The sequence below is a fragment of the Crocodylus porosus genome, unplaced genomic scaffold, assembly GCF_001723895.1.
Source record: "Crocodylus porosus isolate Cpor-Errol unplaced genomic scaffold, CroPor_comp1, whole genome shotgun sequence".
NCBI lineage: Eukaryota > Metazoa > Chordata > Crocodylia > Crocodylidae > Crocodylus > Crocodylus porosus.
Window position 1 is genome coordinate 237,301,629 of NW_017728886.1, and position 23,615 is coordinate 237,325,243.

The window sequence follows — 23,615 nt, forward strand, 5'->3', positions numbered from 1 at the left end:
ACTACCACATCCTTAGCCTTCACTACCTCTGTGAGCTGACCCAAGAATTCCTGATCAAGCTCTTCTCCCTGAGAAAGTGTGTATGGTTATTTCTGGTAGAAGGGGGTTTAGAACAAAAATCTATAATGTAGTAGACTAAAGTCTGTTCTGCCATATTTATACCATAGGCTGTGCTATAAAAAGGTCAAGAATAGAGCTTTGTATTCTGCCTTCTAACATTTCTATGAGATACCTTCAATGTCTGTGAGGGATATGGTAAAGTATGTTGTTGTCTAATTGCGTTTTCATATACGGGATAAGAGTCTGTTATGGTTCCAGTTATTCCTTTAGCTTAAAGTACAAGAAATCTTATTACTCTTAAGAATTCATACTGTGAATACTACAACTTGGTTGAGTCCCGTTGTGCTAGGTACAAGCCTGTACCACTCTGTCAGCAAAGGTCATCTTGACAAATATAATGGATCAAATCACTTTGTCCACTAAAATTACAATATTTCTGGTGCAATAGTGATGTATTTTTTCTCTGAAATATTGAAAGCCATTATGCCAGAAATTCACCGTGAGGCTTAAAATTGTGTGGCAATACAAGACAGTTACGTTAATGCATGTTATGGCTGACATTTCATTAACAACTAATTTTATAAGTCAGTAAAAAGGACATGGTTCACTACCCTCCATTTGATGTCGCTTGTTTCCTCACTAGGAATGTGGAACAGGGAACTCGAGGGACACGATCTACTCCTGCACATTACAATACCATGAACCGAATGGATAGACATCGTGGATTAGATGACCACTACTCCCCAGACAGAGAGAGGTAAATATAGTGCAGGAATTAGAAATAAGTTTATATGATAGTCATAAAAAATAAAATATTTCAATGCATTATAATATTCCTAAAATTAAGTACACTAAAGTAAATAATACAAATACCCTGCTTTGGTTTGGTATGATATAAATGTATCAAAAAATCAGTGTACACATGACTTTCAGAACTGTCATGTTATTTTTCTTCTTCTGAGGAGAAAATGCAGCTCTAAGAAAATTCTATTAGGCAAAAAGATTCACTGCATTTTGGCCGTGTGTAGACGAAACAAGGTACATATGTGCACAAGACTTTAAAGTGGGCTAAATTCTTTTGCACCACTTTAAAGGTGTTGGTGTTTGTACACCTCGGTGGTGCATTGTGCATTAGGTGGCGTAATGCACCTTAAATAACTTGGGGCACAGCCTTTAAGGAGTTTTAGTTTGCTGCCCTACCTACCATCTGCAAAGCAAAACACCAGGCTCTCTGCAGCTCAGGGGCTCTGCAGGAAACTCGTGCAGGCAGGCTGACAGCAGCCCAGGAAGGCAGGTTCTGCCCAAGAGAGGGGAAAAAAAAGTGGCAAGCCTGATCTCTCTTTTTCTCCCCCTGGAGCCTGCCTGCCTGAGCTGCGTGGGGTCCAGTGCATCCATCCATGGCTGCAGTGCCCCTTGGGACTGCCTGAGCTGGGTGCCTTTGGGTGGGTGCCACCTGGATGGGTGTGTGGGGGGTGCAGCTGCTGGGAAGGGAAGCACTAGCCCCCCTCGCCACAGCCCAGGGACCTCTCTGCCTGCCAGCAGCTCGCTCTCCCCTCCCCACCACCGGAGAGGCAGGTAAGTTGGGTGTATCCATGACGCGGGTGTTTAATTGGTCCTAAATTGAAGTGATGTTTTTAAAAACCCACCACTTCAATTTAGGGTCCCCGTTTTGTCTACATACGCCCATAGTCATTTTAACTATTTTATTTTTTAACAACAGTGTTTACTGTATTTTTAAGGACTCTAAACTGATGGCTCTTTTGAAAAATATGTTTCACTAGTCTTAGTTGATGATCTATATAAAGAACATAAAAAGGACATACTTTGAACTCAATATTTATGTAAAACTACTATTGAGTAGTAGGCATCAGTCTGTCTTGTGAGACAATAGAATTATGTGAAATTAGACATCAACTTCCTGAATGTAATCCTTACTAGAAAGATAAAGGTAAGCTGGAGTGAACTCTCTAGGGTGCAAAATGGTTGAAGTAAAATGCACATAAGAAAAGTAGAATGTGACACTAACCATTCTTATTTGTTCTTAGCTTTAGGAACCATTTACTAATAAAATCAACTGCAGTGGCACTGTAGTTGAGATGAGAGTTGAATTCTGTGTGCTTAGCTTTCATATCTTACCGTGATAAACATTTTTGCCTAACAGAACTTTGTAAATTGTGAGCTGAGATGTACTAACCTATTGGAATTTTAATGGAGCAGAAGTGAGTCACAGGTCATAGTTGGCTAAAATACCTAATTTTGCTGCATTACCTCGGGTATTTTCTGTCAGTTGTTACAAACAAAGATTGGGTGTTTTCTACCTCATTGACTCTAGATCATATAAAGAACCTTTCTGTTTGCAATATGCCTCATTTATAAGTCCATTTTATATATCAAGTTGGCAGTATTCCCTTAGAATTATACAAGTAAGATTGCTGAATCCTACAGTACTTCTTATTTTCAGATATCAATTAGCTATACTGGTATATTTTCCCATTTGCACTAAGCATGTTTTTCTAGCTCTCATGTAGTTGCTGTAATTACTGTATACCAAAGTAATATATTCATACAGCTGATTACTACAGACAGATAATCCCATAAGTAACATCAAAAGTATATAATTGAAGTTGTTAATGAACTATTTTTTCAGAGAATCGGTGATTTAATTACTGATATACTGAATGGAAAAGATAATTGTGTTTTAAAAGATTAATTATCTTGTTAATAAATGCAAGTGAGACACCAAAATCTTTAAACAGACTGCAGTTCATAATATATTTTACTGTTATATTTTTTTAGTACTTCATATTAGAAAAAAGCATTACAGTAACCAAAACAGAACAAACCCATAAGCTGGTTGGGGGGAAAGAGAGAAAAAAGGAATGAAATACAACCAAAATGTTTTCATCTTATATTTTAACTGTATCACTTAAACTGTAAGTAGTTTGTATAGCTGTGTAGTTATTTTTCAATATATTTTGTGTTAAAATCTTTGCTACTTTCATACCATTACTACAGGAGAGATGTTACTTAGATGGCTAGTGAGGCCAATTTACTGATTTCTAATGTCATAAAACAGTGAATTGAGAAATCTAATTGATTATTTTTTCACTTAAAATAAATCAGCATCCTTGCAACAGTTATAAACTTAGATCAATAACCCTTAAAATGGTGGATTTAGATTTGTATGTAGCCCTTTGGAACACATACACATTTTGCAAAGTCTGCTTTCCCTTTACTATCTTTCCTTTCCCTATAACATACACCCTAGTGTATGGTATACTGAACAGAACCACTAGAATGCTCCTCATCAGTTCATATGAATATTTCCTGCTCCACTCAGCTTGGGATACCAGCTAGATATTAGACATTTTGTTAAAAGGTATGGCAGAAATATGTCAAATGATAAAAAAAATGCCTAGACGTTGGTGCCACTACATACATTCCAAAAACTGGACAGATAAAATTGTGCACTATGCTCTGTGCAGGCAGCAAATACAGTAATAGAATTTCACAGTATTTTTTCCTTAATATTTTTCCTCAAGACTCTGTGGAGCTCCATTATTTCACATTGTGGATTTCTAAGTTCCGGGATTAATTGTTCTTCTTTTTCATGAAATTCTTGAGTTTTTATGTACAGACACTTTTCTAATAGTTATTTTTACTTGATTTTTTTCCCCTCTGAACAAATGCTTCATATATTGAAATATCTGTGCATGCATTACGTGGTATTATTAATATCAATCAACGTATTGACCATAAATTCTCTATTGTTAAATGTACTTTTGAAATGTTAATGGCTATGAGCTACTAGAAAAAGGAAAGAAGAAAAGATTCGGACTAACCAGTTGATTTTTTTTGCATATGTAACAACATAAATGTGAATAGGAAGATAAGTCACAAGTTAGAATAAATAATATTGGGGATATGGCAGATGCTCCCTTGTGCTTTATAATCTGTATGTTTACAGTAAATTCTTGCATGGATTCTCTGTATGGATAATTTCCACCACAGACCCACCAACCTCTCCTACAGACCTGCCAAACTCTCCCAGACCTATCAACTGCCCCACATAAACCCACTATCCACCCCTTCTCCTTTCACCTGCCCCTTCCCCTACTCCAACTTACTTAGATCATGTTCCTGGTATGACTTCCCACACCAGCTAATGTCTAAAGTAAGCTGCATGATCATAGATTGGATCCTATTAACCTTTGCATAATACCCTCAGTGAGAATCCCACTTCAACAATCAGGACCAGAGCACTGATGGCCCCAATGTCCTCAGATATCCTTGAATTGATTAAGGATGGGAACAAAAAAATAAATGAAGAAATCCAAGTAAAAATTATAATACTGAGACTAAGCCAGAGGATATTACAGTCAGAGAAAAGCTTAGAGGACAAAAAGTCAGAATCAGCCAATTAGAATCCTTCAAGAAAAGAAATTAGGCAGGTTATATTTTTTTTTCTTTTTTGTTCCCTTAGTATCTGAAAAAGCAGTCAGAATAATATACCTGTTGGATTCCCAGAAGGAACAAAGGTAAAATTTAGGGACATTTTGTGGAAAAGCTGCTAAGATCTATCTTTTAGGATCAGTTTCCAGGAGGGCTTACTCTACATCTTATAAGGTTAGGCCCCAGACCCTTGCAAGCACATAGTTCTTTACCATAAGTACCATAGTTCTTAATACAGGTTGTAAATCAAGTATTGTTTCCACATCACAAGCCTTATCAAGATACTACTAGGAGCTCACTTGCTGCTTCAGAGACAAGCACCAGGGCTCAGCCAATAGCAGTGGCTGTGAAAAGGTTAATATAGGACTCGACCACCTTTACTAGCCATCTTAGCAGCTGCATAGCATGCACAGTAGGGCTGTGTGAAGCTTCAGGTGCCAATTCAATTCAGAGAACATTTGGTGGCAGAATCTCTGAATCCAAATTGAATCAGGAGACCAATGAAAAGGTCTGAATCAATTCAAAGGTCTCTGAATTGATTCGGGAAAGATTTGGAATGATTCAGCGATTTGGGCAGTCCCTGCTCACTGCTGCACAAAGCTGGACCTGGACTCTTTGCTGCTAAATAGGGGGCAAGAGAGGGGCGGCTGGAGGAGGACCATTGGGAGACCCCTGCGAGGCCCCATCCCCTGCCTCCTCCCCCAGTCCCCCTGAGTGCCCCCTGGCCCCTGCCCATTCTCTCACCCCCCGCCCCCATGGCAGCCCCACCCAGTCCCAGCTCCCGACTCTTTAAAAAAAAGCCCCCACTCATCAGCTGCTGCCAGGTGGGGGGGGCAATCCCCACTACCCCCACTGCTCCACACCATGTGGGGGCTCTGCCATGAATCCCCCAACCCCCGCCACTTCTCCCAGCCCCCCCATGGCTGCCCTGCCCAGCCCCAGCTCCCACCCTTTAAAAGAAAAAAAGCCCCCACTCACTGGCTGCTTCAGCTGCCTTGAGGCTTCTGGGGGCTCATAGCAGAGCCCGCACACAGTGTGGGGCAGTGGGGGGCAGTGGGGCTCATCCCCCCACCTGACAGGAGCCAGTGAGTGGGGGCTTTTTTTTTTTTTAAAGGGCTGGGAACTGGGGTGGGTGGGGCAACCGTGGGGAGGCTGGGAGAGTGGGCAGAGGTCTGGGGGTCCTGGCAGAGCCACCCACGTGGCATGGGGCAGTGGGGGGCAGTGGGGCTCATCCCCCCACCTGACAGGAGCCAGTGAGTGGGGGCTTTTTTTTTTTTTAAAGGGCTGGGAACTGGGGTGGGTGGGGCAACCGTGGGGAGGCTGGGAGAGTGGGCAGAGGTCTGGGGGTCCTGGCAGAGCCACCCACGTGGCATGGGGCAGTGGGGGGCAGTGGGGATTGCCCCCCCACCTGGCAACAGCTGGTGAGTGTGGTTTTTTTTTAAAGAGGTGGGAGCTGGGAGAGCAGCTGGTGCAGGCATTGAGAGTAGGCAGGGGAAGGGGCCAATTTGGAGATTCAGCTGATTTGGCAGTGGCCGAATCTCCAAATCAGATTCAGCTGAATCAATTTGAATCACCAAATCGAATCACTGTCCCCTGAACTGGCCAAATCCGAATCCAAAGCGAATACTAGCTGCTTTACACAGGCCTAATGCACAGTGCCTCCCAGAGTGCTGCTTTTCTGAGGAAGAAAATAGCTTCCCCACTTACAACATGATCCCCAATTTTGGGGAGCTGGTTTTAGGGGGAAAGTTATGTTGTGTGCAAGAAAATATGGCATACTAAAATGTAAAATTATATAAACTGTGTATCCTGGAATGCCCATATGTTAAGCAGTCCAAAACATATTTTTTTCACTCGTTTTGTAAGAAGCTCATCTCTTGCAAACTGATATCAGTAAAAACTTGATATGTTTGGAACACATGTGTAGCCTGCTGTCACATGACCAGTTTGTGGGGTTTGTACAGTCATAGAAAACACATGTCAAAAAGTACACTGAAGGCACACTCCTAACAATTTGTGGGGTTTTTTAAAAGGAGAGGATAAACACAGACATATGTTCCTTGATACACGTCCTTGCCTCCTTTTCTTTTTTTTTCTTTTTTAAATTTATACTGGTTCTGAAGAGGAGGTATAAGTGAAGTCCCTGGTGATTATAAGAGGAAACAGCAACCCAACCATAAATCTGAATTTGGATCCATTTGCTATAGCACTGTCTGAATGGAGAAAAGTTAGACCCTTAAGGCACCTATATGTGTGCCAGATATCTGCTTGATTATAACTGTATTAAGTTCATGGTTTCAGGGCTTGTCTTATGGCTGTAATAGCTAGCAACTGAACAGAGTATTTAAGGGATTAATCCAGTCTGCTGGGGTATGCTAATTAACATGCTCCAGCAGCCTCGGCATCATGTATGTTCGGCATCCCTGTGCTCCAAAATGGTGGCGAGGGCACTTGAACTAAAGCTCGTTGAACAAGCTTGTTAAATGAGCTTTAGTTCAATCACCCCTGCTGCTGTTTTGAAGCACAGGACTCTGAAAACATGTGACACTGCAGGTGCTCTCAGAGTCTCTCTAATTAAAGTACTCTCCCTCCACCCAGAGCATGTGCATAGACACCTTAAATACTCTGTTTGGTTGCTAGCTGGCACAGCCTTAAGGCAAGCCCTGAAACCATGAACTTAGTAGTTAAAATTTAAAATTCTCTTTTTTTCAGCAACTATTTTTTAATTCTCAAGACATGGCAATATATGTTTTATAAACGCTCTGATCACTTTCTGACCATAATATAAATTGCATTCACTATGCCCCTCATGAGATTGGAGATGAGGCTTCACCCTCTTTTTCCTTAGGAAACTGTACTGCAGTTTATTCCTGTTTTACTATATAAAACTAATTTAATTTATAAAAATCAATAATAAAGGTATGCTATCAGAACACTTATAGGAATCCATACTGATATAACATGGCATCACCTATAATTTAAATTTTTTCTTAATATTTCCTTCAGTCCAGACTAAAAGACACAGATGAATCTATCTTGAGAAAAGAAACCAAACTCAGTTTCTCAAATCACAGAAATGTGTTAGAAACAATCAGAATATGATGCCATGTTTCTGAAATCAATCTCAGGGAAAACTTCATGTCAAAGGCACAAAGTCTGGTTATGAATGGGAAGGAATCAATACAAATTATTAGTATAGGTCCAATGGTTAAACAAGCAGTGCTAAAACTGAGTCACTGTACTACTTCCTGATTAGTGTATCTGAAATTAATGGGAAATTCTATTAATGTTACAAAGAGTTATACTCAGACCACAGCCATAAGAAATTTAGATATTCATTAGCAAGGATCAATTTCACTATACTCTTTCTCTCTGAGATGTGCTGTTTTTGCAAAATGAAGTTACTCAGGGTAAAATTAGCACAACTAAAATGGATTTTTTATTCAGAGGATGAATCACCCCAGTTATATTATATAAGCAATAATCCCAAGAACAGTATGGACCTTTATTAAGTATTTACATGTACACATTTAATGGCATTGACATTTGTTCTTCTGTCCTTCCAATTGATGTGGAGGATTTTCTGAAGATATCACTGATGGTAACATTCCAAAGCTTTCAGGTATTTCTGGTATGTTGTTCAAGTTTCACACCCATACAACAGGATAGAGATATAAACAGCCCCATAGATGAGAGGTTTAGTTTGGGTCTTGATATGATCATTGAAGACACAGTTTCAGAGATCCAGAGGGAGCAGTGTAGATTTTATCTGGTGTTGAATATCATTGTCTTTTTATGGGAAAGGGAGCTACCCAGGTAGGGGAAATGCTCAATATTCTCCAAGGATTTCCCTCTAATTGTAATAAGTGGAGAAACTGCTGGTTGGTTTGGGGTGGGCTGGTAAAAGATCTTGGTTTTCTTGAAGTTGACAAGCAGTCCCTGCATTTCATATACTTCACTGAAGCAATCCAGAGTGACTTGAATTTCTTCAGTTGAGTGGGCACAAATGATACAAACACCAACTTAATGAAGATCAGTAATGGATCGGTATTGATTATCTTGGATTCGGAACACAACCGTTTGATGTTTATTCCATGCAATACTGGATGCCTATTTCAGATGGAAGTCTGTCAGCAATAAGATGATGAATAGCTGTGATATATATGGAAACACATGTTTGTGCAATCACACATCCTTGTTTGACTCCACTTCCAGTAGTGAAGGGAACCCATTGCTTAGAATGGCTTGCTATCATGTCATCATGAGCAAGTCTGATGATGGTAAGAAATTTTGGTGGGAATTCACATCTTTCCAGGATCTTCCATAGGGACTCTCTGTTGATTGAATCAAAGGTCTGAGTCAGATCAATGAAGGCCATGTAAAGATATCCATCTTGCTCATGGCACTTCTTCTGCAGCTGTCTAGCAACAAAGATCATGTCTATTGTACGTCTGAATGATCTGAAACCCCACTGGAACTCAGGTAGAATCTTCCCAGTGAGGAAAGAGAGTCTATTGAGGAGAATGAGGGGTCAGCTATGGAGAGAAGTGCAATACCACGATAATTAATGCAATCCAGTCTTCCTCCTTTCTTCAATATGGTAATGATTCTAACATCCATGGCTGATAGACTTCCATCTGTTCATGTCTACAATGATCATAACATGTAGTTCATGAGAGAGCTTTGCTTCACTATGCTTATAGATATTAGCTGGTATTCCATTAGGACCACATGCTTTGTTGTTCTTCATCTGCTCAATGGTTTTCAAGATCTCTTGATAGGTTGCTGGGTCTGCATGGTGCTCCTCAATGGGATGTCATAAATGGCTTTGATGGTGTTATCTTTGATATTAACATTTTGATTCAGAAGCTTTTGAAAGCATTCTTGTCACAGGGCACTGATGGTGGTAGTGCTGTCATGGAAGAATGTTAGTCCATCCTTGGACCTCAGAGGGATGGCTCCTTGTGTGCTTGGCCCATAGATAGCTTTGGTTGTACTGAAGAAACTACACATACAGGGGTGACTGGTACCTCCTGAGTCTGGGACAGTGCAAAATTTGTGGGCAGGCCTAGGGGTGGGCCAGAAGCACCATATCCACTCCTATACTTCTGTGCTGCAGCTTAGTGCCCCCGCCCCAACACATCACTGGCCCACGTGGCAAAAAAACTGCCCCATCCTGATCAGTCAGGGGCCAGTCTCAGGGGGGCACATGTCCCCCATACCCCCCCCTACCAGTCACCTGTGTACACATATTATAGCAGTCAGCAGATTTTTGGATTTCTTTTGCTTTGCTTCTTAGCTTTGTTCTATTGCTCTTGAATTTTCCTCTGGGTCTCAGCTTTAATGTGGTGATAAAAGTATTGCTTCTATTCGGAGTTGATGTCATTCTGTCAAGTCTTAAAGGCTCTCCTTTTTCTATCAATGAGAGCCTGAATTTCCCTATCATTCTCATCAAACCAGTCCTGATGTTTCTTTGTGGAGAAGCCTAGAGATCCTTCGCATGGTTCATGGATGCTATTCTTGAGGCTCTCCCAATGATCAGTGGTATCAAAATAATCAGAGAAGTTGGAAAATTTGAGGGCCTTGTTACACAATCATTTTGAGTGGCTCCTGGAGCTCTTAACCCCTCAATTGTCTGCACATTAACACCTGAAAGTAGTTTTAAGCATTCATTATGCCACTCAAAGTTATGTCACTCCAAGGCAGAATTATCTCTGATCTATGTTACCCAGCTCGCGGTACACTAAGGTGTAGCCACTCTAGGATACACCTTAGTGGAAACATCCCACTGTTCTCTCCTCCCCTGCTAGCCCAGACTTGGCCTGCTGCCCCTCCCCAATCTCATCAGCACCCTGGATTCCTGTTCCCCATCCCCTTGCTTCTTGTGGCTATGCATGCTGTCTACCCTGGGGAGCAGGCAAGGAACAGTTAACCTACCTGTTCAGCCACTGCCAGGACTGCTTCTGCTCTCTTAGCTGGGCTTAGTCTAGAGAAGAGCAGTAGACTGACAGTGGCAGCTGGGCAGGCTGATTAACCCTTCCCTGCCTGCTTCCTGGGACAGACAGCATGCACAACCACAAGTAAGTAGCTGGATGTGGGGGCAGGAGAGCCCTGGGAGGAGAAGACCAGGGTGGGAGGAGGGGGGATTTTTATCTTGCAGTCTTCCAAGTCCCTGCTGGCCTGAATATATGACTTCTTCAGACTCAAGCTAGCACTAACACAGATCAATATTTGTGCACCTCACACTGTAAGATGTAAGAAGATCCTCTATGAGGCACTGCTAGAGATGACTGTTTTTAGCAGGGTCTTTCAAGCACTTGATATTGAACCTCTTTCTTGGTTGCTTCCGTTGTTTACATTGGTTTTGACCAATATGAATGGACGTGATGGAATATACAAAATGATGAAATAGACATGGCAACAGTCCCAGGCATGCACTGTACTGGTGTTTTGAGAAGCGGTGCATCCATGGTCTTCCATTTGTTGCTTCAGTAGAATATGGAGTTTGTAATGAAGAACACGTGCTCAGGAGAAGAATTCCATTTGAATTAGCTTCTTCCACCCCTTAATTTTCAACTGTTCCTTATCATAGCTCAGAGGCCTGTCCACTCTAGCACTAAAATCACCAAGAAGAATTATCTTATCTCCTGGGGAATAGATGACAGGACTTGGTTGAGTTTAGAATAGAATTCGTGTTTTGTTGTGTCATTTGCATCAAGGTTCAGGGTATTTGCAGTAATAACTACTACATGTTGTCTGTTGGTCAGTGGAAGACAAAGGGTCATGAGGCTCTTGTTGAAGCTATAATCTAGCCTCTGAATAACAATCTTGGTCTTCATAGCAAACCTGGTGCCACAGATGTGTCTTTTTTCAGCTTTTCCTTTCCAAAAAAAAGGTGTAGTCACCACCATGCTCTGTGGGTTACCTCTCTTCTGCATGACTTGTCTACATGCAGTGATGTTAAGATCCAGTTGTGAAAGTTCTCTAGCCACAAGTGCAGTCCTTCATGACAGTCAATCACTGTTACAGTTGTTCATCAGGGTGAGGATGTTCCAGGTTGCAAACATCATCACTTGATTTGGGCCACAGATAGAGGGATGCCATATGAAATGAGACACGCTATATTTAGGGTACCTTTTCTAGCCCCCTCCCTTTACAGGGTGAGCAGAGTGGATCCTAAATAGGTCATCTCACTTGCCACCAGCATTGAAGTCATGTTTATAAAGCACCAGCTCCATTGGTCAGGCCATCTCATAAAGATTTCTTACGTGAATTTTTTGAAAAGCTTACACATATCATATCAATAACTTGACATATTAATAGTTATATATTTAATTTGCCAAACATTTATTTGCAAAAGTAAAGATAAAAAAATAAGTTGTTACAAAGATTGGAGGATTCTAATTTCACCAATGTTATTTGATTAGGTGACAAACTTGAAAATCTTGAAAATCAGATCAACAATATGCCAGTGGTGAACATTTACAAGTCTGGCCAGGTTCTGTTTGCTGCAGGCCTCTATGGAGAAGATTATTAGATTTATGCCATTATTAAGGCTTGTACCCAGTTTCTGGGGCTAGTTAAGGGAGTTTCTGAGAATCATCAGAATGAAGCAGTTTTTCAATTCTGCTTCTTAACTATAACCATACACCTGACTCACCTATCATGCTGGTGTGAGGTTGAGATCATTAGCCAATTCCACAGGGCCTGGTGACAGAGGAAGACACTGACAGAGTCATTATTTTCTAAAGATTCTGACCTTCTGTTGGAATATATATTGTAAAAGTTAAGAGAGAAATCTTTGAAGTGTAAGAAAATGAGAAAGATTGTCAATGCAGTGTGCAGTCTTTTATTTTGATGCCTGTTTTTGTGCATTCAAGTCTGGAGTTTGAGGGGGGATGAGCACTCCAGAGTATGCAGTTCATCTGTTGACTTGTCAGAATATGGATTTGGTATTTGGGTTGTGTTCCTGGTCACCCAAATCACATAGTATGATTTCTGTTTTGTTATTGGCTCTTTGAACCAGTATGAAGAAGTGAAGTATATGAAGAAAGACCGTTTAAAAATATAGAAAGATTAGTATGTCAATAGAAAAGTGGGTCCAGGAAATTATAAGACTTACAGTCTTTTCCTGTTCATTTTCACATATGATAAAACATTATACAGTATTTGGTTACATATGTGGAACTAAGATACAAAGATAAGGGGATTTCTTCTTGCTTGATGTATTTGTTTTTTCACAGACTTTCACAAAGAGTAATGCCTGTGAAAATGAAGGGTCAGATTTATGAAGGTTATAGGCATGACTTTATCTTGCTTATTTAATCACTTGAGCATACTTAAAGTAATTTCCTGCTGTGTATTCTTTATGTCCTGCACATATCACAATGCATACTCTTGTCTACCTGACAAGAATGTGGCCCAAATCTGTTAGTCTCCATTTTCATCATATTCAAATATCACTTTGACAAACATCACAAAGTATTAACCAATCATTGTTACGTAGCTCATAAAGATTTAATTTAAGAATGGCATGGTGAAAAATTGTAAAGCTAAAGCAGTTAAAGAAATAGGGCCTGTGTCTGCTCTTAAAAGATTCCCAAATCTTAATACTTGTTTTTACACCATCACTATCAAATACACAAAAGCTATATGTGTGCATAAAATGACTTTTTCAAAAACAAAAATGTCATAATAGTATGTTTGGGTTTCTGTGCGTTTACTGCTTTGGAGGGGTGGAGTGGTGTTGTATCCTGACAGATGTAGCATAGAGTAGGGAGAGGAGGCAACCAGCAAAAAAACATGGAAAATACCGATAGTAGAAAAGAGGCATAGCTATGCCTAGATTACCTCTGACCAGTGGCTGTTCAACCTCTTCTTGAACATCTCCATTGAGGTGAGCACCTCCACTGAGATGAATACCTCTTCTTGAACACCTTCCCTAGGCAGTCTATTCCACTGCTCCACTCTACCAATGAAGTATTTTTCCAATATCCAATCTAAACTTACTTTGCTACAACTTGAAGCCATGGGTCCACATCCTTCTCTTTGCAGCAAGAGAAAAAAGATGCTTTCCCTTTTCTTCATGGCAGCCCTCTCCTTGCATGACTTGCCTTCCAAGCCCTTGGTTATCTTTGTTGCCCACCTGTGGACACTCTAACTTCTCCACATCCTTTTTAAAATGTGGAGCCCGGAACTGCTCGCAGAACTCCAGATGAGGCCTAAACAGTGTTGAGTATAGAGGCACTTGCACCTCCCATATCTTGTACCTAATGATTCTTTTGATGTATCTTAAAACCACATTTGCCTTCTATGCAGCTGCATACTGCAGACTTATATTGAGTCTGTGATGTACCCAGACTCCCAGATCCTCTTCCATAGTGCTGCCATCCAGCCAGGTGTCACCCATCTTATGTCTGTGTTTTTTATTATCCTTCCTGAGGTTTAGCACCTGGCATTTCTCTGCACTGAACTTCATCCTGTTAGCTCTATCCCAGCTTTCTTGTGTCAGGACAGTTTTTTGTTGGGTTGAGATTCTTTTGAATTGTGCTTGCATCTTCGAACGTGTTTGCAATCCTTCTCAGTTTTGTGTTGTCTGCACATTTGCTCAAAAAACTCTCTATGTCAGCATCCCTCTGGCCTGTTAACAGAGGATCCACAGCTTCTTTGGTCCTTCCTTTTTGGCCAACATTATTAAAAAACCTTTTCATGTTGTCATTAACCTCCTTTGCCAGGTGCAGCTTGTTCTTATCTTTGCCTTCCTGATTTTGTCCCTGCAGGTTCTTGCTATTTTCTGGTATGCTTCCTTGGTGACTTGCCCATTCTCTTATTGCCTGTATGCTTTCCTTTTGCATATGGGCATTTTAGAAGCTCCTTGTGCAGCCATATCGATCTCTTGCCATTCTTTTTGTACTTCCATTGTGTCTAGACTTTTTTTTGTTGGGTTTCCAGTACTGCGCCCTTTAGAAGCTCTCAACCCTGCTGGGTGCCTTTATCCTTCAGACTGTCTTCCCATAACACTGTGCCTATTAACTCCTCAAGCCAGATACAATCCACACTTTTAAAATCTAGTATCCTTATTTTGCTGTCCTTATGCCTTTCCTGTCTCAGAAAATGGAATGCCATCATACTGTGATGGCATTCCACTAATTCTTTTGGTTAGCTTCACCAAGCCAAGATCCAAGATAGATGATCTCTTAGTTGTATTCTCCACCTTTGGGAGCAGAAATTTGTCCTCCATGCAAATTAGGAAATGGCTTGACATTTTATGTTTGGCCACATTGTTCTTCAGGCAAATGTCTGAAAAATTTAAGTCTCCTATTGGGACCATCCCATAGCCTTTGAATAGATTTATCACCTGCTTGAAGTGTGCTTTGACCTATAAATAAATCCCCACCATTACATTGTGCTGTGTCTTTCACCCTTCATCTTCATTCAGATGCATTCTGCTTTGCTGTCTTCTTCCTCCTGAACCAGGGAACAAGTGTGTGTTTGATATACAAGGCAACATCACCATCTTTTCTCCCAACCGTGTCCTTCTGAAACAGAGTGTAACCCTCAATGCTGACATTCCAGTCATAGGAGCTCTCCCACAAGACTTCTTGTGATGCTAATTAGATCTTGTTCATTTCACAGCTACAGCTTCCAGCTCCTCCTGCTTATTCCCCATAGTTCCTGCACCTGTATGTATGCACTGCATGTATTTTGCATTTTTACATACTTGCTTCCCTTTTTCACCATTTGTTGGAGTCTTGTATCTCTGACCCTTTCCCAGAGTTAAGCTGCTTTATTAGAGAGATCCTGCTCTGCTAAGGGTTAGTGGCTAATTTGAACTTCCTAACCATGAGGGTAAGGAAGCACTGGAACAGGCAACAGAAAATGTGGAATCTCTATCCTTGGAAGATTTTATGAACAAGTTGACTAGGGAGTTAGATTAGAGAATTTTCTGAGGTTCCATCCGTACGCCAACCATAGGTGGTGATGCTTTATCATCTATTACAGCATATGTTACAACACTGCTCAATTGATAACTCATCTCGGGAGTACCCAAAGCAGGTTCTTCCCCCCCCCCGCCCAACTCACTTGTCATATCTTGATGTTATCAGAATCTTTAAGGAGGGATTCAGAGGTGTAGATAAATGTTTCCCCACTAAGGGTGCTCACGGCTTGAATGTGGCTGACCTTGGGGCCCTGCCTCTCCTATACCCCAGCCACACACCAGCTGCAGGTGTTAATGCTTTATGATCTATTACAGCAGCTTCAGCCTTTTCAGATCTACTTGGCAGTTGTCAACTTATGTCCAGTCTTCTGATGCTTCAGTGGGTTGCTGCCAGATTTTGATGAAGTTTACACAGTGCCCTCCCGGCCACTTGCTTTTTCCCTGCTCTCTGGGTGTTACACCCAAAGCTGGTCCTTACTAAAGACCACAAGGATACTGGCCCAATGGGCCTCTTAGAATGATAATCAAAGAAAATAAAGAAGAAAGCCTCCACTACAAAGGAATTATCTATAAATGGGCTCAGCAAACCCCTTTGGATTTATATTCTTTATCTCCCCTCCTTTGGGAGATAGCCCCTGAACAAGGCTGGAGCCAGAATCCTCACTTCAGCCTGCTGGGCCTTTCCTGTTCCATTCTAACTGGGTCCCTGTGACCTTGTCCCACTGCCTTGGCATCCCAAGGCGCTTTCTGTCCCAGCCTCCACTGGCCCAGTGGCAGCTACCTGGTCCCTCTCTTTGGCAATATTAGTGCCTTCTAAACTCCCCATGGTGGCACCTGCAGCTGATGGCATCAGCTGGGTACCTCCTAGTTTGATTGACAGCGAGCTTATAAACCAGCACAGCAGCACTGCTCATTGCCTCAGTTCTGACTCTCCCTGCCCTCTAGGTAAGTACTCTCCCAGGGCTCTCAGCCCAGCCTGTTCCGGGTCAGCCAGGGTTCCTGGCAGCTGTGTACAGTCTCTACCATCACACTAGCTTGGACATCTCTATGCTACCTTGGAGTCTTTACTGTAGACATGTCCTTAGTTGTTATAACTGATGTATTTCTTTTAGGGTGCTGACTTGCAATTTTCAGTATGCTATGCTCAGGTATAGGCCCAGTGAAGTCAGAAGGGCTTTGGATGAATATATCACTCTAGTTGCATACTGTAACTTGTAGGTTGAGAGACTTTGATTACAAACTCTTGATTTATGGCTTTATCTGTATATGATTGGCAGACCTGAATACAAAGATCTCATGTGTTGTATTCAGTCAAAAAGACAGGTATTTTTAAATATGAAATTAAGGCCAGTGGCATATTTTTATCTTATTGCTTTATCAGAATGCAAACACCTGGCAAAATATTTGTATAAGATGATATGGGACTACAGTAGAACTGCCAATAATGAGTGTGTATTTAGTGCTCAGTAATTTAGAAAAATAAATTGAGAAATGTATGAATGCAAACAAAAAAGTTCCATAGAATTCAGAAATACTGTTTTCCATATTGCTTATAAAAATGGCCTGTGTTAGTGGGCTGAATTTTGTACTATGTTTACTATGTGTTATTAATGTGGAAACCCAATTTAAAGAATCTTTTCAATGTCACTTTTTGATGGAGTGATGACTTGCAATATACTCCATTTTATTAAAAGCCAGATATAATGGGGTGACATTCTCCTGTCATATGACAACCAGGTCCTGTGGGGTGAAAGATAGTGCAGTCTTTATGCAAGCTTTAATTGTGAGTCTCTCCTGAGACTTGCAAATCATGCTGCATTGCACTAAATTATATGTAGTTGGTTTCTGGTGAAGGCTGCTTGCTGCCTTTTATAGAATTAGCTGAAACTGCCAAGAGGAGATTCCTGAGATGAAAGACTAGTGCCTGATCCATAACTTTGTCCATGCTTTAAAATAAAACAGTGTTATTGGGGGTGGGGAGTCACCTTGGTTAGGCTGGCACCGAACAGGAACAATCTAGTTTTATCTATTTCCACCTTCCAAAATTGAACTAAACATCTGATCTCAGTGAAAACACAGACACTCACTAGAATGATTCCTAGCAAAGGGATGTTTGCTTTATCTGGTACTAGAAAGCATGACCATATTTAATACTACTGGCAGCATTACTTATAAATCAATTTGATTGTTATCTAGAAAAACTAATTGCTTTCCTCCTTATCCTTTATGCTTTTAAAATCACAATAAGGCATTGTCATTAAGCCTTTTTGCTCATTTCTTTTTTAATGATAAATATTTAATAGTAAATTTAGTAAAAATAGTAAAAATTTTAAATTTCAGAACGTGCATCAATGTATTTAACTAGTCAGATCTGCAGCACTTTTTTGTCTGTCTTTGTTATTAAATTTTGAATGTGCAGTTCAATGTTACATTTTACACTCAAATAGTTATTAACTCAAAAAATGTAATTATGTTATGCTGTGTTATAAAATTGTGAAAGATGTAGATTGAATTAAAAACACCTTTACTTATTCTTGATAGAATCAAGAAACTTCTGAGGGGGCGCATATACATGTGTACTTTAATGCTGTAGCCTATTTTTTCATTAAAGCATCACATAAAAAATGTGCAGTTATGCTAATGCGCAGTAAAATAGGCTACTGTGCATCAAGCATCACAAAAACATGTGCTTTTGGTACTGTAGATTAGCACAGCCTAATGTGCATTTATTGAATACCTCACGTTGGAGGTACTAAATTTAACATGCATTAGGAAAAGCACAGTAATGCATCTGCAGATGCACCTGGAGAAACATAAATATTTCAAGAAATTAATGTTTTACTGTTTATTCTTCATTCTTAAATATGAGCATTAATGAAGCATAAAGGACTTGTGATCATATTAGATTTCAGATTTTGATTGCAGTGTTTAATTCTATGTTATTTCTGTGTATTTTTGTACTTGTTTAACCAAATATTTATAAACACGGTTTATTGCTATCATGCTGTTTTGCAATCAAGTCACTTCCTTTTCTTAGGCTTAGATTGATACTGTCAGCATGTATATACCACTGCTAGCAGGGTAGCACTGCATATTTATTGAGGTTGCTTACTGATCACGCCTTTATGAAAGAGGTCGAGAGACAGAAGTACAGGTGACTGGGAAAATCTGGAATTACATATACTGAGTTGCAGTGAGGGGTGTGAGCATGTGCGTGTGTGTACACACAGTCACACGCACATGCAAGTGTACACTCTGACTTACATGGCCTGACTGGAAAAATCCCTCATCATGATGAAATTTTGAATTTTTAAAAGGTACATATTTTTGAAAAGTAGATGAAGTTCTGACATAATGAACTTCTGTCAGTATGCAATTTTTTACCCTACTTAAATGAAATTTTGTAACATTAACACATGGAATGAAAAATTTAACATGATTAATTTTAATTCAATTCTTGCTAAAAACCATTAGCGTTGATACATTTGATACATCAATATTAACACAACTGTATTTTCTGATGGAAAATTGTTTCATCATAAACATCTTATTCACCCATACAAAGAGTCTGTTCTTTGCCAAAGAAAATACAGCCTAAATTAATTACTCCCCTAATTCAGAACATCTACGTATCTGTCACTTCGCATTTATATACAGTAAAATATAATGTTTGTAAAAGTTTAATGATAGGATAATAATGTATTATGGTTTTGTCATTGTCTGTTAGTGTACTTTTCTTTGGAACATTTGTCTCAGATTGTTAAAAAATGGCTAATTTTCTCCATTGCAGAACAGTAGTAACAATCTCTGAAATTTTCATCCGTAGGTAAGATCCCATGAAATTCAGTTATTTGGGATCTCACTACATAATTAGTTGCGACTAACAGGGAATACAGTAAAAGCTTATTTTCTTGATTGTAAATGGTCATAAAGGTCATAGAATCATAGTAAATTAGGGTTGGAAGGGACCTCAGGAGGTCACCTAATACAACCCCCTGCTCAAAGCAGGACCAGCCCCAACTAGATCATCCCAGCCAAAGCTTTGTGTAGTTGGGTTTTGAAAACCTCCAAGGATGGAGCTTCCACCACCTTTCTGGATAACCTGTTCCAGTGTTTTACTGCCCTCCTAGTGAGAAAATTCTTCCTAATATCTAACCTAAAGTTCCCTTGCTGCAACTTGAGACCATTGCTTCTTGTTCTGTCATCTGCCACCACCAAAAACACTTAAGGAATGAAACACTTAGGAAAGGAGGACTAGAGCACACAATATCTTAGGGAGTTTATAGATGTGGTTCAGGAAGCAGAGGGTGCATTTTAAATTAGCGCAGCTCTGAGATCCATGCTAATTAAAAGTGCCAGGAGCGTCATTGCAGCACTGGGACTGGAGAGTTCTCTGCTTTCCTGCTCAGCCACAGGTTCAGGAGACAGCTGCCACTGCAGCCAGCAGAGCTCTTCTGGCCCCAGTACACATTGGGATTATATCTGTGCCCCCCGCTAGCCACTGGGCCAGAAACCTGGGGGAGCCTGGAGCTCCTCTTGGATGCTGCAGTGGGGCAGAGCAGGGCAGGAGCAGCCCTGTATTGGGCTGCTCCCATTGGGAATAGGCTTGCTTCCAACAGGGTCCACATGTAGATGTGCTCCTGAGGAAGACTTACTGAGCAATATGTTACTGTGCAGTAAACTTATATCACATTAATAGCACATGTATTTGCTCTCAGATTGACCTATCTAGGGGTTAGGTTAATCTAAGTACTGAACAGTATAGATGTTCTGGAATGTTAGACTGGGCAAAAAAATGCCTGGCCCAATTTAAGTTTAGTTCATCTATGAGGTGATCTACATAGATTAATCTAACCTTTGGCCAATCACTGAACACATATATGGCATGGAAAAACCCACCCCCCTCCATAGGCTCACTGACCTCCCTACAGACTTGCCAGCTGACCATGACCTGCTAACACCTGCAGAACTGCTAATCCCGCCCCCACTCACCATGACTTACTGTATTTACTTGGATGTAAGATGAGGTTTTCCCCCCTAAAAAATATGGGGGGAAAAGCCCCTCGATTTATGTTCATCTACAAAGGAAACTCTCAAAATACCTTGTTTGTCATTAAACTTATGCCAAAATCAGCATGTGCTCAATAATGGAAATCAACTATGAAGTTAATTAAATGCAGCTTATGTTGAGCATGACTATAAAACATATAATCCATATGGGGCAAACATAATAATGGGAACCAACCCCAAGGATAGGTTAATATAACCCATCTTAATAAGATATATGGTAATGCGCATGCACTGACTCGATTTCAAATCATGATGAGCCACTACATTGAATACGTTTCAACTTCCCCTTCATTCCCACAGCTGAGCTGTAACTTTCTTTCCCATTTCCAGTGAGTCCTGTTTTTTAACTAGCCCTAAAGGTTTGGCAAACATCATCAAATAGGGACCCAAACTATTCACCCAGAATCCCTTGGTCACCCTCCCTCCCTCCCCCTCTCAGCCTGTCACATATGATTAATGGGGCCCCACTATCTGTGAGGTGGAGCCAAACCAGGATGCCCTTGGCCTCATCTGCATATAAATTTTTGAAGGATCCCAGGACTTGTGAGAAGAACACCTGGTTCCAATCATTGTGGAGGGCGGGGGGCTAATTAGTATGTGAATACCTTTGTTTTCTCCAAATGTTGTTATACATAAACCTTGGTGAAAATGGTAGGTTTCACTTGTGGACTTCATTTAAGAGTATGTGTCAGCCAAGTCATTGGTGCTCCCATGGAGCATTTCTCCTTAGTAATAAGATGAAATTCAGTAATATAACAGTAAAGAATTACTCTCAGGAAGTAACATCAAATGATCAAATTCAAAATGATAAATAAGCACCTACTGCAAAATAGGACCTTGGATTTATAGTGAATCACGTCCTAAATATAGGTCAGCAATGCAGTGCTGCAATGTGTTAATAGGTAGGCCATATATAGGGTCTTGAAGATAATTATTCTGCTCTGCTTGTCTCTAATGTGGCCTCAGCTGGAAAAATCTGCCCAGTTGAGCACCACACATTAAGAAAGATGTAAAAACAAGATGTAAAAACAAGAATCAAAAGAGGCTTAGAAAACATGACCTGTAATGGAAGTTTGAAGGAACCGAGGATTCTTATTTAAATATAATTAAACTCTGAATTAGGTTAGGAACAGAAGCTGTTGAATGCCTAGCAATGGAGACCTTTAAGAACTGATTAGACAAACATCTGTCAGAGTTATTCTAGGTATAGCTAATCCTGTTTCAGAGTGGGGAACTGAGTTTCCCTCCAGACACATTTCTGTGATTTCTGTGATAAATAGCTGATTTGGTTACCAGTTTCCCCTCCTACTTGGAATAATTTACTACACCCTGAATTTTAGTAGCTACTCAGGTCAAAAGGGGTAACATGCTGTTAACATGTTCATATAATAAAATGTGCAAGTATTTTACTTAATTTTGATTTTTATTACTTTGTTTCAAATTTGCCATTTCAGTAATTATTTCAGTATTTGTAGGCAATTTGTTTAAAGCTGCTCTGTTATCATGCTTTCTAACATTTGTTTATTTTCTGTATGCATTATTCCATCTTCACTTTATTGTCTCATTTGTATTTTTGTTTCTGCCATGCTTTCAGTCACTATCTCACTCTACCTCGGTCCCGATATACTCAGTCCACTGACCACCAACACAGAGATGCCAGGTATATATTTTTTCTGTGTGACTCTGTGGATAAATGCTGCATGTACCTGTGTGTACCTACATTTCCCCTGGCTCTTTAAAAATCATTGTATAGTGCTAGAAGATAAAAGTAAGAAGCACTGAATTTAGTATCAAAATAAGAAATATAATTTAAAAAAAAACATATGTACTATCAAGTGGTACATATTTAGATACCAAGGCTTTATTCTTTACATGTTTTAGTTTTCCAAGTCCATATGTGGTAAAATAAAAATGAAACTATATTGTACTGTTTCCATTGTGTCTTGAAGGAGTCCATTAAAATTATATAAAATCAACTAGCCTCAGCATATAATGGAATTGCAGATGTCATATGCAGTTCTTTCTTAAACAGTATGAGACATTAATAAAAGACAATTCCAAAGCATGATCGTTATATTTTTACCTGCAGGTTAATTTATCTTAATTTTTTTCCTTGTGATTTTACTAAATTCTTCAATACTCTTACTTCTCCTTCTGCTTTATATTGGTTGAGTTCTGTTTCTGTTAACCCCTTTCTAAAGTTTCCTACTTTTCTTGTGTGTCTGCCCTCATTTCATCTTTGTGTTGCTTTTCATTGTGTTTACTATTTATGTTTTGGCAGCAAGGATCATACTATATATCCTCTGTTTTGTGAAGATGCAATCAGATTACTTCGTTCCCGTAAGATGTGCCGTACCTATTCTGAGGGTGCTTACTATGATCTTGAGAGGTATAATTGGTGCAGAGTATTTATTCTCCCACTTAAAGTTTAATCATTCAGGTTCAGAATGAAGCAATCCATGCTTTATGCATTAAACCTGTACAATAAAAATACTGCATAATTTATTGTGATTACTTGATAAATATGTTAATTTAAGAGTGATTATGCAGAGCTAATAATTGCAGCTTTAAATTCTAAGAGAAAGTAAAAGATTTGCTAACAAAAAACAACCAAGTTCAGAAAGTAGGTTATATCAATGAATATATGGATTTTTCTTATAGCTTCTACATTTTGTTAGGATTTTTCAAAAGTGTGCATTGTTGGCCCTAACTCTTCTCTTTTTGAAATCAATGGTAAAATTTCCATTAACTTCAAAGTAAATAGAGTTTGGTCAATTCTAAGTCTTTTGAAAATTCCACTCTGCTTAGCTGATAAATTCTGGTAGATGTTCATTTGAATACTTATAGAGTAATGAATATTTTGTTATAGGTATTTATGTAATGATCATTCTCTAGTTGCTAAGTCCCTGACATGCATTAATAAATTTAGTTTCACAAGTCCCGTCATTGTGCCTATTTACAAACAAGGAAGTTCATGCAGAGGGAAGTTTAGTCAATAATAGCTTATATAAAATATGCTGCACAAATGTTGATTGGCTTAGTGCTAGCTTGGAGTTTGGTGCAGTCACACATTAAAGCTAAAAACTTTTCTTTC

The 23,615-nt window shown here is 39.8% G+C and overlaps 1 protein-coding gene across 1 annotated transcript in view; it reads left to right on the forward strand.

Annotated features, from left to right (window-relative positions):
• RIMS2 (regulating synaptic membrane exocytosis 2) overlaps nt 1-23,615 on the forward strand; it is an 867,608-nt gene that overhangs the window by 577,018 nt on the left and 266,975 nt on the right. The window contains exons 19-21 of the mRNA XM_019551690.1: nt 704-817; nt 22,116-22,181; nt 22,803-22,910. Coding sequence (XP_019407235.1) covers nt 704-817; nt 22,116-22,181; nt 22,803-22,910 — 288 coding nt within the window. The remainder of the gene's footprint in view (nt 1-703; nt 818-22,115; nt 22,182-22,802; nt 22,911-23,615) is intronic.